Below are 15710 nucleotides of genomic sequence, written 5' to 3'. Positions count from 1 at the left end.
GTGGTGCTGAGAATCAAACCCAGTACCTCAAGCATGCTACTTGAGGACGATACCTGCAAGCCACAACCCCAGCCCAGTTCATTATTTCTTAATTAAAAAATTAAGAAATAGAAAAAAATAGATTTTACCTGCGATAAAGGTCATAAACATCTAGCCTAAAATAAATGTATTAGACCTAATAAATTGAATTTTTTCCTAGGGAAAATAAATTGCATTTCCAGAACCGTTCTAAAACTCTTGCCCAAGGCTTTGAGTATTTCTTCACAATCTAATGATCTTTCATGAGGCATTATTTTAAATGGCCCCAAACATAAAATTGTATAATAACCACATGTCTGACAGTTACACAAAAAAGCAATATTAATTATGTTTGGTTTGAATAAATAGAATTTCCCCATGCAAAATTATATGACAAATTAAGCAGAAATGAGCCAAATTTTTTTCCAAACTGTGTTTTCAAAATTTTAAGATAAGTCGTTTTACTGCTTCTATTTCTGAACTACTTATTGTCATTCTAAAATAATCTACATTTTAAAATAAAGCTTTTGTCATGTGATTTCTATGACAACTAATGTCCTTGCCAGTTTGATCCTTGACCACAAAGTCCCAAAGATACTTGGAAATTATTCTTTGTTTCTTCTACTAAACTCTTAGGTGAAACTGTGAAGTTGAAAGAACCCACTAAGTCAGTAGTTTGGTATAATAAAGTCTGTTTTTAGTCTGTGGCAACAGATGAAAAATCAAGTCAATAATTTTGGTTTAAAGAACATGATCAAACATGACCGAAACTAAACACTATCTCATAGACAACATAATTTAATAAGAACTTAATTAAAAGTTCTGTATGCATCAGAATAATTTCTTAGGGGTAACACAGTAATACTTACATAAATATTAAGCCCAAGAAGATAAATTTTTATATAATTTTCTAATTGTTTACAATATTATTAAATCCTTATTTTAGTTTAAAAAATAACCAATATGATAAATATCCAGCATATTTCCCCTGACTTTCTATTCTTGATATGATATTGGTTTCTTGGGATAAACATATTTGATTCTCTCATTTCTAGATTTACACAGGTACTTGTAATTTTTATTAATCTATTTATTGCTAGCTCTCAAATATTTTCTTTGATTGTTTAGTCACTAAGAACAAAACAGAAAGGTACTATGGAAATTGTAGGTCATCGACAAATTCTTATTACCTGCATTGTAGCAGACTTTAAATCTCATTTCAGGAACTCAGTATGTCTTTCTTCTTAAAATCCCCTCTTATTAGAGAACTGATTTTTTTTCTTTTTTTACAAAAGGCAGATAAGCATTCTTATCTTGTTTATGATACCTTTTATAGTGCAATATAACCTAGAAATAATTTTGTTGTCACATTACCATTTTTCCTCTAGTCATTTTCTATGGTTATTTATTTATTTTATAGAAATGGAATTATACATGTGACTTTATAATTTGATTTTTTATATATATCACTCTGTCTTGTGGATGTCTCTTCATGTCTTTAGGTTGGTTTTTGAATGTTGTTTTTAAGGACCCAATAGTATTTTAATATATTTTAGTTTACTTAGCCATCTTTTAGACAATGTCATTGTTCCCTGACTACTATAAATAATGTATTGTGAACAATACCTTTGAAACTGAGTTTCATTGTTCTTTTCAAATGTCCCTGACAATAACTTTGGGATACAGTTAATACTAGAAGTATTACTACTGGGTTAAAGCATGTGTCCATTTCTAGAGTTTTTGATAAATATTGTAGAATCATGATACAGAAAAATTTCACTAACAATTGCCCATTTTTCCAACCCTTCCAATATTCAAGATTGATATTTTTAAGTATTCTTGGTAACTGAATAAATAAGAATTAATATCTCATTTTAAACTATAAATCTTCCATCCAATAAGTCACGTGGAGCACCTACCATGTGCTAAGCATTATGATTGGTGTTGGGGATGAAACATTTAGGAAAAGCAAACCTCGTTCTCTGTCCTCATAGAGCTTAGAGTTTAGTAACAGACACCAATAATATGTGAAGAATCATACAAATGCATGTGTACTTAAAATTGAAACAACTACCAATAGAAGAAGTTCAGGGTGTACCAATATAATATAAAGGGGAAAATAGAATATCATCTCTACGATTCTGTTTTGGTACTTAGCTTAACCAGCTTGTTTTTAGATCATGTAGATCTATACTACACTACTAAGAATTTCTCCTGAATAGAATTTTTTTTACTGTGTTTAACTTACTTTGAAAATTACTTTGAAAACATACAGATCATAACCCGCAAAATGCAAATAGCTATAGACCAAATAGACCAAGTGGAAAGAAGTTGGAAGAAAGGGCTTCCCTAAGGACATCATGGTTGAGCCAGAGGAAGTGCAGGAGTGAATTAGGCAGATAGGAAGTGAAGCATTTCTGGATGAAGACCTATTAGGAGACAGAAAGTAAAGACCAAGACTTGCAGAGTCATGTAAAAAGTTGGACTTGTGTCCTAAGCAATGATGAGTCACTGAAGGTTTTTAAGTAAGAAAGTGAAATGATGAATTTTACTGGTGGTAAGATGAAGGGTAGACATAGATGGGGGCCAGAGTGGGATTTGGGAAAAGCCGTTAGCTGCTGTGATAGTCCCAGCAAAAGCCAGTGACAGATTGGACTATGGATGTAATGGTAACGATGAAGAGACAACAATAACATTTAGAACCTGGTGGTAGATTGGAAATGGAAGATGAAAGTGAGGGGACAAGAGTAATGCCTAGATATGAAAAGAAAAGTGTATTTGTATGTTTCTCTGTGAAGCAGAGGCAAGGATATCTTTAGGAGGGAAGAAGCAGTTTCAGAGGTTGGGAGAGTGAAAAATCTTTGAAAAAGGTAATGCAGAGAGGAAGTGAATGAGTTGGCTAGGGTAATATAGGAGCATCATCAGTGTGAGAGTCCATTTAAGTTAAGTTTGAATTCATGAATTTATAATGAAACAATATAGGGAAAGTTCAGTGACTTTCCTTGACAGAACTTGACCACCTGATAGAAGCTCAGAGAAAATGGGTAGTTGATTTCACCTGAACTTAGAATTTTTCCAGACATAAGTTATTAAAGTACACGGGAGTTGAGGGCATACAGCAAAAATGTTATTGTAAATTGTAGATAATGTTACCTGAACTACCTAAAGAAATAAGTTGAAAATAAGGAAGATCTAATGGTCCAGGAGAAAGTAGGGGTCGAGATAGCCAAGGGGGCAGAAATCCAAGAATGGTCATAGTAGAAACTAAAAGGTAGATTATGTCATGGAAGGTACATAAATTAAGAACTTCAGGTGCAAATTACTTATGGATGATCACAAGGTATCATGGGAATTTGTTGATTGAAATAGAGTGGAGAATATATCATTGGAAATAAGGTCAAGAAACTAAGGAGCTAACACGGTAAAATCACCTCATGATGGGATAGCCTGGAGGAGCCAGGTGCCAAAGGGTATTGTATTTGAGAGGAAGTAACCAGAGAGAAGTATTTCAAGGGAGTGAAGGAATAATGGTCTAGGAGCAGCAATGGGGAGCATGAGCTCTCCATTCTCCCAAGCTGTTACAACAAAGAAAGGGGGAAAATAAGCAGGATCTCACTGACAAATAGTGTTTCCAGCAAAGGGACAGTTCCACATGGTTCCAGAAGGCTAGGCAGAAGGTTCAAGAGACACAGGCACATTTTGGATCATGACTGACGACATTAGGAATGAAATGTGTGATGGAATTAAATTCAGTGGTGTCTATGGTAAATAACAGTGCACACTGGCCCTACCGTACAAGAGATCGTGATTGAATACTAGACTATTTCAACTTTTTCCCAGGGGCAACTTTTCATTCCTTTGCGAATGTTACATTACCGTATTTCACCATCTTACACTTTCTAAGTTTCTTTATATGATTAAAATATTTGTTCTATATCGTATCTGTTATATGATTTTTCCCTAGTTCATTTTTTGACTTTTAAATTTGTTCATGGCAGATTCTTTTTTAAATTTGTGTAAAACAAACTTTACCAGTTTTTGTCTTCATAGATTTTGCTTTTGCTAGGTAATGATTTTTAAAGATTAAAATTTCTCCTACTATTTTGTATGTTGCTAAATCTTCCTGTATCCTTCCCAACATTCCAGTGCTCCAGCTTTATACAGAATTTTGTGGTTGTTTTCCTTGCACTATAACTAATTGTGGTATCTGTACCTGTGTCATACCTATTTATGTGATGGTCTGTAAGAAAATTTCTGCATCTTGCTCTTAACCAGAGACTATGCAAAAATGACAGGAATAGAATATCATATCTACAATTCTGTTTTGGTACTTAGCTTAACCAGCTTGTTATAAATCTTATAGATCTATAGTACATTACTAAGAATTTCTCCTGAATAGAATTATTTTTACTTTAATTTGTTTTCTTACTGTGTTTAACTTACTTTGAAAATTAATTTGAAAACATACAGCTCATCAATAGTAACAAAAACAGCATGGTACTGGTACCAAAACAGGTGGGTGGACCAATGGTACAGAATAGAGGACACAGAAACCAATCCACAAAACTACAACTATCTTATATTTGATAAAGGGGCTAAAAGCATGCAATGGAGGAAGGATAGCATCTTCAACAAATGGTGCTGGGAAAACTGGAAATCCATATGCATCAAAATGAAACTGAATCCCTTTCTCTCGCCATGCACAAAAGTTAACTCACAATGGATCAAGGAGCTTGATATCAAATCAGAGACTCTGCATCTGATAGAAGAAAAAGTTGGCTACGATCTACATACTGTGGGGTCGGGCTCCAAATTCCTCAATAGGACACCCATAGCACAAGAGTTAATAACTAGAATCAACAAATGGGACTTACTCAAACTAAAAAGTTTTTTTCTCAGCAAAAGAAACAATAAGAGAGGTAAATAGGGAGCCTACATCCTGGGAACAAACCTTTACTCCTCACACTTCAGATAGAGCCCTAATATCCAGAGTATACAAAGAACTCAAAAAATTAGACAATAAGATAACAAATAACCCAATCAACAAATGGGCCAAGGACCTGAACAGACACTTCTCAAAGAAGGACATACAATCAATCAACAAGTATATGAAAAAATGCTCGCCATTGCTAGCAGTCAGAGAAATGCAAATCAAAACCACCCTAAGATACCATCTCACTCCAGTAAGATTGGCAGCCATTAGGAAGTCAAACAACAACAAGTGCTGGCGAGGATGTGGGGAAAAGGGTACACTTGTTCATTGTTGGTGGGACTGCAAATTGGTGCAGCCAATTTGGAAAGCAGTATGGAGATTTCTTGGAAAGCTGGGAATGGAACCACCATTTGACCCAGCTATTCCCCTTCTTGGTCTATTCCCTAAAGACCTAAAAAGAGCATGCTACAGGGACACTGCTACATCGATGTTCATAGCAGCACAATTCACAATAGCAAGACTGTGGAAGCAACCTAGATGCCCTTCAATAGATGAATGGATAAAAAAAATGTGGCATTTATACACAATGGAGTATTACTCTGCATTAAAAAAATGACAAAATCATAGAATTTGGAGGGAAATGGATGGCATTAGAGCAGATTATGCTAAGTGAAGCCAGCCAATCCCTAAAAAACAAATGCCAAATGTCTTCTTTGATATAGGGAGAGTAACTAAGAACAGAGTAGGGACGAAGAGCATGAGAAGAAGATTAACATTAAACAGGGATGAGAGGTGGGAGGGAAAGCGAGAGAGAAGGGAAATTGCATGGAAATGGAAGGAGACCCTCAGGGTTATACAAAATTACATGCAAGAGGAAGTGAGGGGAAAGGGAAAAATAATACAAGGGGGAGAAATGAATTACAGTAGAGGGGGTAGAGAGAGAAGAGGGGAGGGGAGGGGAGGGGAGGGGGGATAGTAGAGGATAGGAAAGGCAGCAGAATACAACAGACACTAGTATGGCAATATGTAAATCAATGGAAGTGTAACTGATGTGATTCTGCATTCTGTATACGGGGTAAAAATGGGAGTTCATAACCCACTTGAATCAAAGTGTGAAATATGATATGTCAAGAACTATGTAATGTTTTGAACAACCAACAATAAAAAAATAAAAAATAAAACATACAGCTCATAACCTCCAAAATGCAGATAGCTACTAAAGCTTCTGCTTTCCAAAAGCAGAGTTAATAGCCTATGTTCAAAGTTCTGCTCCCGCAAGAAGATACATGGAGTAGCTGAGTTTCTGCTTTATTGATAAGAACTGGGCCCAGTGTCTACACCTAGCTGCAAGGAAGACTGAGGAATGTGGTCATTAGCTGAGTGCTTCTGTGTGCAGGAAAAAAAGTATCTAATTGGAGAATAGAGCAAACAGTCTACCATATCTAAGGAAGTGGTGTCAATCTGTCTACAAATAAACAAAACAAAACAATAACAACAACAAAAGCCCACAGAAGTTACTAAGCATTTCTCCTGAATAGAACTATTTTCAGTTAAATGTGTTTTCTTACTGTGTTTAACTTACTTTGAAAATTACTTTAAAAAAACACAAAAAATAAAGAAGAGATCTTTATTTCTAGAGAAAGATTGAAAGCTCAGGCACTTATACTCCCTTTTATTCCTCTACTTTTCTCTCCAGATTTACACTCAATAACAGAAACCTTGGCCGGATTGTCACTATAGCAGAGCCATTCAACACTGAAGTACAACTCTGGCAGGTACGAAGATAAATTCCTCTCTACTTGTCTAGAAAGGAATATAATTACACCTTTTTTCTCAAATAGAAGTGGTATTATCTCCATTCAAATAAAACAAGACAGAAAGAGAATGCTTGTATCTAATAAAATGTACACCTATTTTTTTTTTATAAACTGAAAAAACAAACTTTAAAAGTTGAGAAATATGAAGCCTTAGGTTCACCAAAGCCTGAACATCGTGCTTCCCCTTTCCTGGTAGTTATAACTCTGATCAAGATTTGATTAATTCAGAATTCATTGTTTTGGAATTTTAAAACTAATCCCCAATTTCTGAATTTCCGGGGAGGAAAAGTGTCAATTAATACTGGACAAAGAAAGATCGTTTGATGTTATTTAGATTTGAAGACTCTTGCTTATGTTAAGAAACAAAATGATTATTTTTTGAATGGAAAATACTACTATGACTGGGTTTTGGGGAGAGTTTTGGAGGGTAGAAAGGAGAATAGAACCAAATTGAACAGAGATCTTTTTTTATGAATGAACTGAAATAAATGAACTGAAAGCACATTAAAATACTACAAACTCTTGGAGTGAGAAACTAGATAAAACCGCCATTCCACTGGCCAGATTTTCCAGGCAACACCTGAGGAATGCACAGAAAATAGAAAAGTGAGCAGGAGCAGAAATGGGCATGCCAGCCACTGGCATGCTGCCCTCCTTCCCCACCCTGTCAGAGCCTCTTGGCTTGGCAAGCTGGCAGGGGTCCAAAAGCCGCAGGTCATGCTTCCTAATGCAGAGGCAGATCTCAGTGCCTTGCAATGATACTGAGTGGCCAGGTAGGAAGGAAGCACACCCAGTTTGTGAATGAAATTCTTGAAGAATAATTGAGATTAAAATGGCATTCCTAATTATTTCCCTGTCTTTTCTAGATGCAGAGCTTTTTTGAAAAATATCCAGAAGCTGGAGCAGGAGAAAAACCTAGGGAACAAGTGGTGGAAACAGTGAAAAACAATATTGAGTGGCTAAAACAAAATAGAGAGACCATAAAAGAATGGTTTTTTAACTTATCAAATAACAGTTAATATGTTCAAATGTCATATTTTTTTAATTTGTGAAGTTGTTTTTCCTATTAAGCATTTGATGGTCTAAATTTAGAAGCACTAAGGAGAGAGCCTTATGAATGGATACTGATTTTGCTAAGTACTGTGTTGACGTCTTGCAAAGCTTTTAAATTGTTCCTCTTTGTTTATGAAGGAAGATACTAATAGAGTATTTAATATACTCAGGGATTTCTTCTAAGTGTACTTCATAGGAGATTCTTTACAAACTGAAGAGATTTAATAGTCATTTTAATGTCTTTAAATATCATTCTTTGTATCTTAAATCTGTGAAAATAGAACAATTTGGTCTTAGCTTTACATTTTTAGTACCAAAGAAACACCACTTAATCTTCTCTCTTGATTGATTTTTAAAGTTTAAATACCAGTACTTGAGGGACATGTTACCATCTTAATCTTTATTTTATTATTCAGAGTTACACAGACCTAATATCATTTTATTCACATATGTCTTACTACTTTAAATCCTACCAAAGTAACCTGGGCTTAAGTTTTGCTCGAGGATTGCATGAATTAGCCAAAGAAATGGCTGAATGTTGCCATTGCTCTTATAAAATCAACAAGAGAACTCTTCTTTCTTTTTTAACAATAAATCTAAATTATTACCTTGAAAAGAATATTGTTTTTTGATGTCATTTTACTCTTGAGTAAACATGTCAGCATCATTCCCCAAATAATTTTTCAAGTTGCAAATATGATTCAGGAACCTGCCTTTTTTCATGCTTGGTACTCTTCTTTCTCCATTCTTTACAAAGCTCCTTCAAATATGCTATGAAATTAGAGGGAACATAGTGCTTAACTGTGCTCCATGGATTTTAGAGGAAAAAAGCTAAATAATTGGAAACTGTTCAGGAAAGAGAAAAGGTGGATTATTCCATAAAACTAAATGGAATTAGAATTTAGCTTTGACCTCACCTAGCAATCTAAGTGTGAAAATGGGGAAACTCATGGACATCTCCAACATGACTCTGCATATCTGAGGATATATCTTCTTATAGTTAAGTTTTATATATAAATCCTTAGATCCTAATCCATACAGAATAGCACTGATCAAATTTATATGCATGACTTGATTAAAGACATCAATTTCATAGAAGCTGGTGGCCAGAATATGTTTAATGTGGCACTCGATGCCTAGTAGATCCACAATGTAAGTCCAATAGGCATTTATCTTTTGATAAATGTCTGTGTCCCAAAGTACTATATCTAGCAAATCTAAATTTACTTGTAACCTTTGGAAGTATAGGGCAATTCAGGAATAGCTTGATAAAAATTGAAGCACAGGGATACAGTCAAAATCTTAGTAATTACTTTATTTACACAACAATATGCCCTAATCCTGTACTCCAAACTGTGAATTTTGCTACCACTGTTTCTTTTTTTTTTTTTTTTTAAGAGAGAGTGAGGGGGGGAGAGAGAGAGAGAGAATTTTTAATATCTATTTTTTAGTTCTCGGCGGACACAACATCCCTGTTGGTATGTGGTGCTGAGGATCGAACCCGGGCCGCACGCATGCCAGGCGAGCCCGCTACAGCTTGAGCCACATCCCCAGCCCTACCACTGTTTCTTATCACTTCTCAATTCACACAGCTCAACTAGCAAATTCAAATGCAGACTGAAGACAAAAATGATACAAAATAAAACACTTCCAGCCAAATTTTTTATAAATATTATTGTAAATTAGTTCAGAATGAAAAACACATTAACCTTATAAATCATCAAGAAAACCCCAATAAACTCATGGGGATTAACATCCTAAGTTCAAATTCTGGCCCCAATCAGAACCAGCACTTAAAGTCCATGTATTGTTTTAAGGGACAAATAAAGAAGTAAGATGGTTCATCCTTCTGCTTTGTGAAATAAATAAAAATTTTAAATGAAAATATAAGTTTGAAGAAGATGGCAAATAAAACAGATTCCAACTTATCAAATAAATACATATACATATGTAAATGAAAATTCATTTAGTATACACACACACACAGGATATTTATTGTGAGGAATTGGCTTATGTGATCATGGAGACAGACCAGTTACCATCAGACATCTGCAAGGAGATCTAGGAAAGTCAGTGGTGTAATTCAGCTTGACTCTGAAGGTCTGAGAACCAGAAGAGCTAATCCAAGTTCAAAGACAGGAAATGATGAGATGAGATGTCTCAGGTCAAGCAGTCAGGCAGAAAAGGGGAAGTAGAATATTCCTTTTCTTCCATCTTTTGTTCTATTCAGGATCCCAAGGCATTAGATAGAGCCACCATGTTGGAGAGGGCAATCTACTCTACCAAGGAAGTGATTCAAAGGCCAACTTCTTCTAAAAACTCCCTCACAGACAAACCAGAAATGAGACTTAATCTGGACACCCTGAAGTCCAATCAAATTGTCACATAAAATTAACAATCACAGTTGACCTTATGGTCTTCATTCATTCATTCATTCATTCATTCATTTAATCATTCATTCACATAACTAATATTTATAAAGTTTCAGTCATATTATAAATCCCATTTTATGTTCTGGTCATCTTAAATTAGAAATGGATTTAAAGGACACGTGGGAGGAAAATGAGTTGAAAGGATAATGGAGGAGGATGGGAGAAATAGGGCAGAGAATGTCAACTAACCGGCAATTCGTGTTTTGTCCTGATATTCCACCTGGAGAGCCTTTAAATGTTAACATGGCTACATATATAGGCCAAATGTTGTGAACTAACAGCAATTTAGATTATGTGATTTAAAGGTGTGCTAGATATTGCCCGCTGGCAGGGGACAACATTTCTACATTCTTTATGTCCCATCCTTCTTTATTGCACAGCTGAAATGCCAAACACAGCACTCCCCACACTTCACGTTTGAGGTCCCACCAATGATGTGAACTTTCATGAGATGTGGAAGGAAATTAGAGAAGAGGCAGAAACTACCTTCTTTCCATGACAGTGCAGGGAAAGACAGTTGTGTGGGAAGGCATGAGTTGGCAGCCTTTGCACTCCATGTCCCTATATACCATCTCTGTGTAGCAAAGAAGTTCTGATATGACTCTCATAGCTTTCTCATTTCTGGGTGACATTAGTAAGTTTTCAGTTTCTGGATCAGAAAGACAAGGATATGTCACCTTGGAACCAGCAGCTTGGCACTGACTCTCTTATTTCTATTTCTCTAGTCCTTTTTTAAAAAATATATATATATATTTATTTTTTTAGTTATAAGTGTACACAATACTTTCATTTTATTTTTATGTGGTGCTGAGGGTCTAACCTAGTGCCCCATGCATGCTTGGCAAGTGCTCTACTTTTGAGCCACAGCCCCAGACCCCCTTAAGCCCTTTTAATAGCATATAAGTTTCTCTCTCAAGAAAATCCTTCTATATTTGGAGAATATACTTAGAATATTTCTTGAACTGACCTCTGAATGATATACAATGAAAATGCAGATTTTATTTTGTTTTGTATTTTCATTTAACTCAATGATCCTTTCCTGCCTATTGTCCCTAGTGTGTGTGTGTGTGTGTGTGTGTGTGTGTGTGTGTGTATAAAATTTTTTTTTAAAGCTGGCCAGGCATGGTGGTGCATTCCTGTAATCCCAGCAGCTCAGCGAAGCTGACGCAGTAGGATCATGAGTTCAAAGGCAGACTCAGCAATTCAGTGAGGCCCTAAGCAACTTAGTGAGACCCTGTCTCCAGATAAAATCTAGAAAAGGGCTGGTAAAGTGGCTTAGTGGTTAAGCTCCCCTCACTTCAATCCCCAGTACCAAAAAAAAAAAAAAAAAAGAAGCTTCAATCTGGGTCCTTTGCTTGGTGTGAATTAATGATATGGACTGACTCAGAAAGTCCACTCTGGCTCTACTAATTGCCAGAATATAGGAAAAATTGTGATGGCCAGCACTTCAAATATGGATTCCTCCCTATGGTAAAGGAAGGTGTTTCACTTTTGTATTATGATACATACGCATATTAGAAGGCACTATTGCAACTCCACTCCTAAGACTATATCCAAGGGAATTGAAAAACGATGACCACACAAGAACTTATACCTGAGTGTTCATGGAGACTTTACTCATAAGAGTCAAAAAGTAGAAATAGCCCAAATGTCCATCAACTATTAAACTTGAAAATAAGCCATAAAGCACAATATTATTTGGCCCTAAAAAGGAATGATCCAATGACACATTTTAATATGGATGAGCCTTGGCAGTATTATACTAAGTGAAAGAAGCTAATTACAATGGGCCACATTTCATATGATTCTGTTTCTGTGAAATGTCCTGACTAGGCACATCCACAGAGACAGAAAGGAGATAGACGTTTGAAGGTCTGGGAAGAGAATAGGTGAGTGACTGCTGAAGCTTTTCTTGGGAGGTGATAAAAACATTCTAGAATCAAACAATGGTAATGAACGTACAACTCTGAATGTACCCAAAACACTTAATTATACACTTTAAAAGGGTGAATTTTATGGTATAAGAATTCTCTCTCAATAAAGCTATTGTTTAAAAAGTTGCCTTTCCTCCCTTGGAGTTTCACTAAACTAAATTACAGAGGAGCTAACCCAATCAACAAATGGGCCAAGGACATGAACAAACACTTCACAGAGGAGGACATACAATCAATCAACAAGTACATGAAAAAATGCTCACCATCTCTAGCAGTCAAGGAAATGCAAATCAAAACCACCCTAAGATACCACCTCACCCCGGTAAGATTGGCAGCCATGATGAAGTCAAACAACAATGAATGCTGGCGAGGATGTGGGGAAAAGGGTACACTTGTACATTGTTGGTGGGACTGCAAATTGGTGCGGCCAATTTGGAAAGCAGTATGGAGATTCCTGGGAAAGCTGGGAATGGAACCACCATTTGACCCAGCTATTGCCCTTCTTGGTCTATTCCCTGAAGACCTAAAAAGAGCATGCTACAGGGACACTGCTACATCGATGTTCATAGCAGCACAATTCACAATTGCTAGACTGTGGAATCAACCCAGATGCCCTTCAATAGATGAATGGATAAAAAAATGTGGCATCTATACACCATGGAGTATTACGCAGCACTAAAAAATGACAAAATCACGGAATTTGCAGGGAAATGGATGGCACTAGAGCAGATTATGCTCAGTGAAGCTAGCCAATCCCTAAAAAACAAATACCAAATGTCTTCTTTGATATAATAAGAACAACTAAGAACAGAGCAGGGAGGAAGAGCAGGAAGAAAAGATTAACATTAAACAGAGACATGAGGTGGGAGGGAAAGGGAGAAAAAAAAGGGAAATTGCATGGAAATGGAGGGAGACCCTCATTGTTATACAAAATTACATATAAGAGGTTGTGAGGGGAATGGGATAACAAACATGGAGGGAAATGAATTACAGTAGATGGGGTAGAGAGAAAGATGGGAGGGGAGGGGAGGGGGGATAGTAGGGGATAGGAAAGGTAGCAGAATACAACAGTTACTAATAGGGCATTATGTAAAAATGTGGATGTGTAACCGACGTGATTCTGCAATCTGCATTTGGGGTAAAATTGGGAGTTCATAACCCACTTCAATATAATGTATGAAATATGATATGTCAAGAGCTTTGTAATGTTGTGAACAACCAATAAAAAAAATTAAAAAAAATAAATTACAGAGGAGCAGCGGCTCCTGAGGAAGCCCTATCTTCCCTGCAATGGACAGTGACAATTTTCCTTTTGCCAAGGTGTTTACAAAGTGTCTCTTTTTAAGACTGTTTCTACCTCCAGATTTGAGACTTTGCAAAAAGATTCTTATATTCTGATTCAAAGGTGAAACTAGTTCTTAACATTGCATTCTCCATTATCAGGATTTGAGTTGTTGTTGGCTTTCTTACTACCACGGGGAGAGAGGCTAAGTGGAAAGAAGCAAGCAAAGAAGGGAAGGAGAATCCTGGCCACATTATTGAGCACCTAGATCTAGCTGCTTCCATACTGCATAGACATCGCCTTGTTCTTGGAATCTAATGAGCCTATAAATCTCTACCTTTAAGGTATTTTAAATTCGGTTTCTCTTATTTTCAGTGAAAAGAGTCCCCCAGTGCAAGGTCCCATTATATTCTCTCAAGAAAATTTTATATTACTTGGGGGGGTATGTTATGAAAAAGTGCTGAGGGCCATTACCAAGTAGGAAATTTCCTTGCCAGCGTACCCCATGTTAATTTCGCTGTTGACATTGCATGTTAGGTGACCCTGCCCAAGGACGAGGGTGGATCCAGGATTAGGGTGTATCCTGCAGTTTGAGGAAGTATCCCAATCCTTGGGTTTAGGGCGTTCCCGGTTTAAGACAAGGCGTTCCCAGTTTAAGACCTTGGATTTTAGGGAAGTTCGATGTTGAGGATTATTGCTGCTGGAATTAGGGCGTTCCTGCTGCCTGAGCTCTCATTGAGTTCTCGTGAGATTCAGAGAGGATTTTGGGAAGAAAGCCTGGTGGAGTAGGTGAATTGGGTGGCAGCAGAACTGGGATTGCCCCAGAACGTGTGTGGAGGCCGGTGTGAGTTCGGGAATAAAGATTGCTGTTTGAATCTACAAAGCTGTGTGGTGGCTCGTGATTCTGTGCCCAGCCAAGACTGCGGCATTTGGTGGCCCGTACGCGGAGCGTCTGAAACTTGGAGGTAAGTGAAATTCCTCGCCCCTGAGGGAAGACGAGAGAATGGGTGACTATTTTAAAAAGCAATGTGTTCTTGTTTTGATTTATTTCGTTTTTGTTTCAAGCTGCCTGTCCCTAGAAATTTCTCAGGCAAACTGGGAAAAATGGATGGCTGAAGGTTTGAAGTTTGTCAGCCCAGAGAAAGAGAAAATTGATACAGCGAATTTTTATTCAGTTTTTGTTTCATTCAGTTTCGGTTTTGTTCTGTGTTATCTTATTGGGTTGCGTTATTCTTATAGAAGATTAGAAATTAGTAAATTAGTAAAAAAAGAAAAAAATTAGTAAAATTAGTAAAAAAGAAAAATTAGTAAAATTAGTAAAATTAGTAAAAAAGAAAAAAAATTAGTAAAAAAGAAACCGAAAAGGTGTTAAGCAAAGTGTTAGAGATTCAGACCATGGAGAAAGACATTTTAGATCAAGCAAAAGAGAAGGTCTCTCGAGCTAGTCAGACAGAGGAAGAAAATTTAAAGGAAAAGGGGTTATTAGGAAAAAGGCCACAACAAGAGGCTGTTACTAACTCCGTTTTATTACCAGAGGGCGTAATTCAACCAACAGCCCCACCAATGGAAACAGCTGAGTGGCCCTCAAACCCCGTAGTTGATAAGTGGGATCCTGAGACAGGACCTCAAAGATTAGCATGCCCTGTACTTGAACAGGTAGGAGGGCAGCGAATTCACCGTGCTTTAGATTTTAAAACAGTGAAGCAGTTAAAGGAGGCTGTAACAACCTACGGTCCCCAAGCTCCCTTCACGGTAAGCATGGTCGAATCCATTATTAACTTGGACATGACGCCAGCAGATTGGGCTAGCATGTGTAAATCTGTGCTAAATGGAGGACAATATTTGTAATGGAAAGTTGCCAATGAGGAATTTTGCACGGAGACAGCTAGGCGAAATGCAGCAGCTGGTTACCCTCAAAGAAATCTAGAAATGCTTTTAGGAAAAGGACCTTATGAGGGTCAACGGCAACAAATTGAATATGATCCTGCTGTATATGCACAAATTGCTGTAGACGCAGTTAGGGCATGGAAGACTTTACAAGGACATGGAGATTCACAAGGTCAGCTATCTAAGGTAATACAGAGACCTAATGAACCTTACGCTGACTTTGTAGATAGGCTTATTCAAACAGCCGCCAAAATTTTTGGGGATACAGATCAAGCAATGCCATTAATAAAACAACTTGCTTATGACCAAGCGAATCGTTGCTGCAGAGAGGTTATTAGACCATGGAGACATGAA

General features: G+C 36.8%; 1 protein-coding gene and 1 long non-coding RNA gene across 6 annotated transcripts in view; one reads left to right on the top strand and one right to left on the bottom strand.

Moving 5' to 3' along the window:
* ENPEP (glutamyl aminopeptidase) overlaps window positions 1-9185 on the top strand; it is an 88946-nt gene extending 79761 nt beyond the window's left edge. Inside the window, exons 19-20 of the mRNA XM_081303182.1 lie at window positions 6648-6726; window positions 7635-9185. Coding sequence (XP_081159308.1) covers window positions 6648-6726; window positions 7635-7787 — 232 coding nt within the window. The 3' untranslated portion in view covers window positions 7788-9185. The remainder of the gene's footprint in view (window positions 1-6647; window positions 6727-7634) is intronic.
* LOC308654153 overlaps window positions 1-15710 on the bottom strand; it is a 78894-nt gene that overhangs the window by 44005 nt on the left and 19179 nt on the right. The gene's annotated exons all lie outside the window — the stretch shown is intronic.

This window comes from Spermophilus citellus, assembly GCF_964194105.1.
Source record: "Spermophilus citellus genome assembly, chromosome: 8".
In the NCBI taxonomy this organism is placed as follows: domain Eukaryota; kingdom Metazoa; phylum Chordata; class Mammalia; order Rodentia; family Sciuridae; genus Spermophilus; species Spermophilus citellus.
The sequence above is the reverse complement of the archived record's forward strand: the minus strand, read 5'-3'. Positions and strand labels throughout refer to the sequence as shown.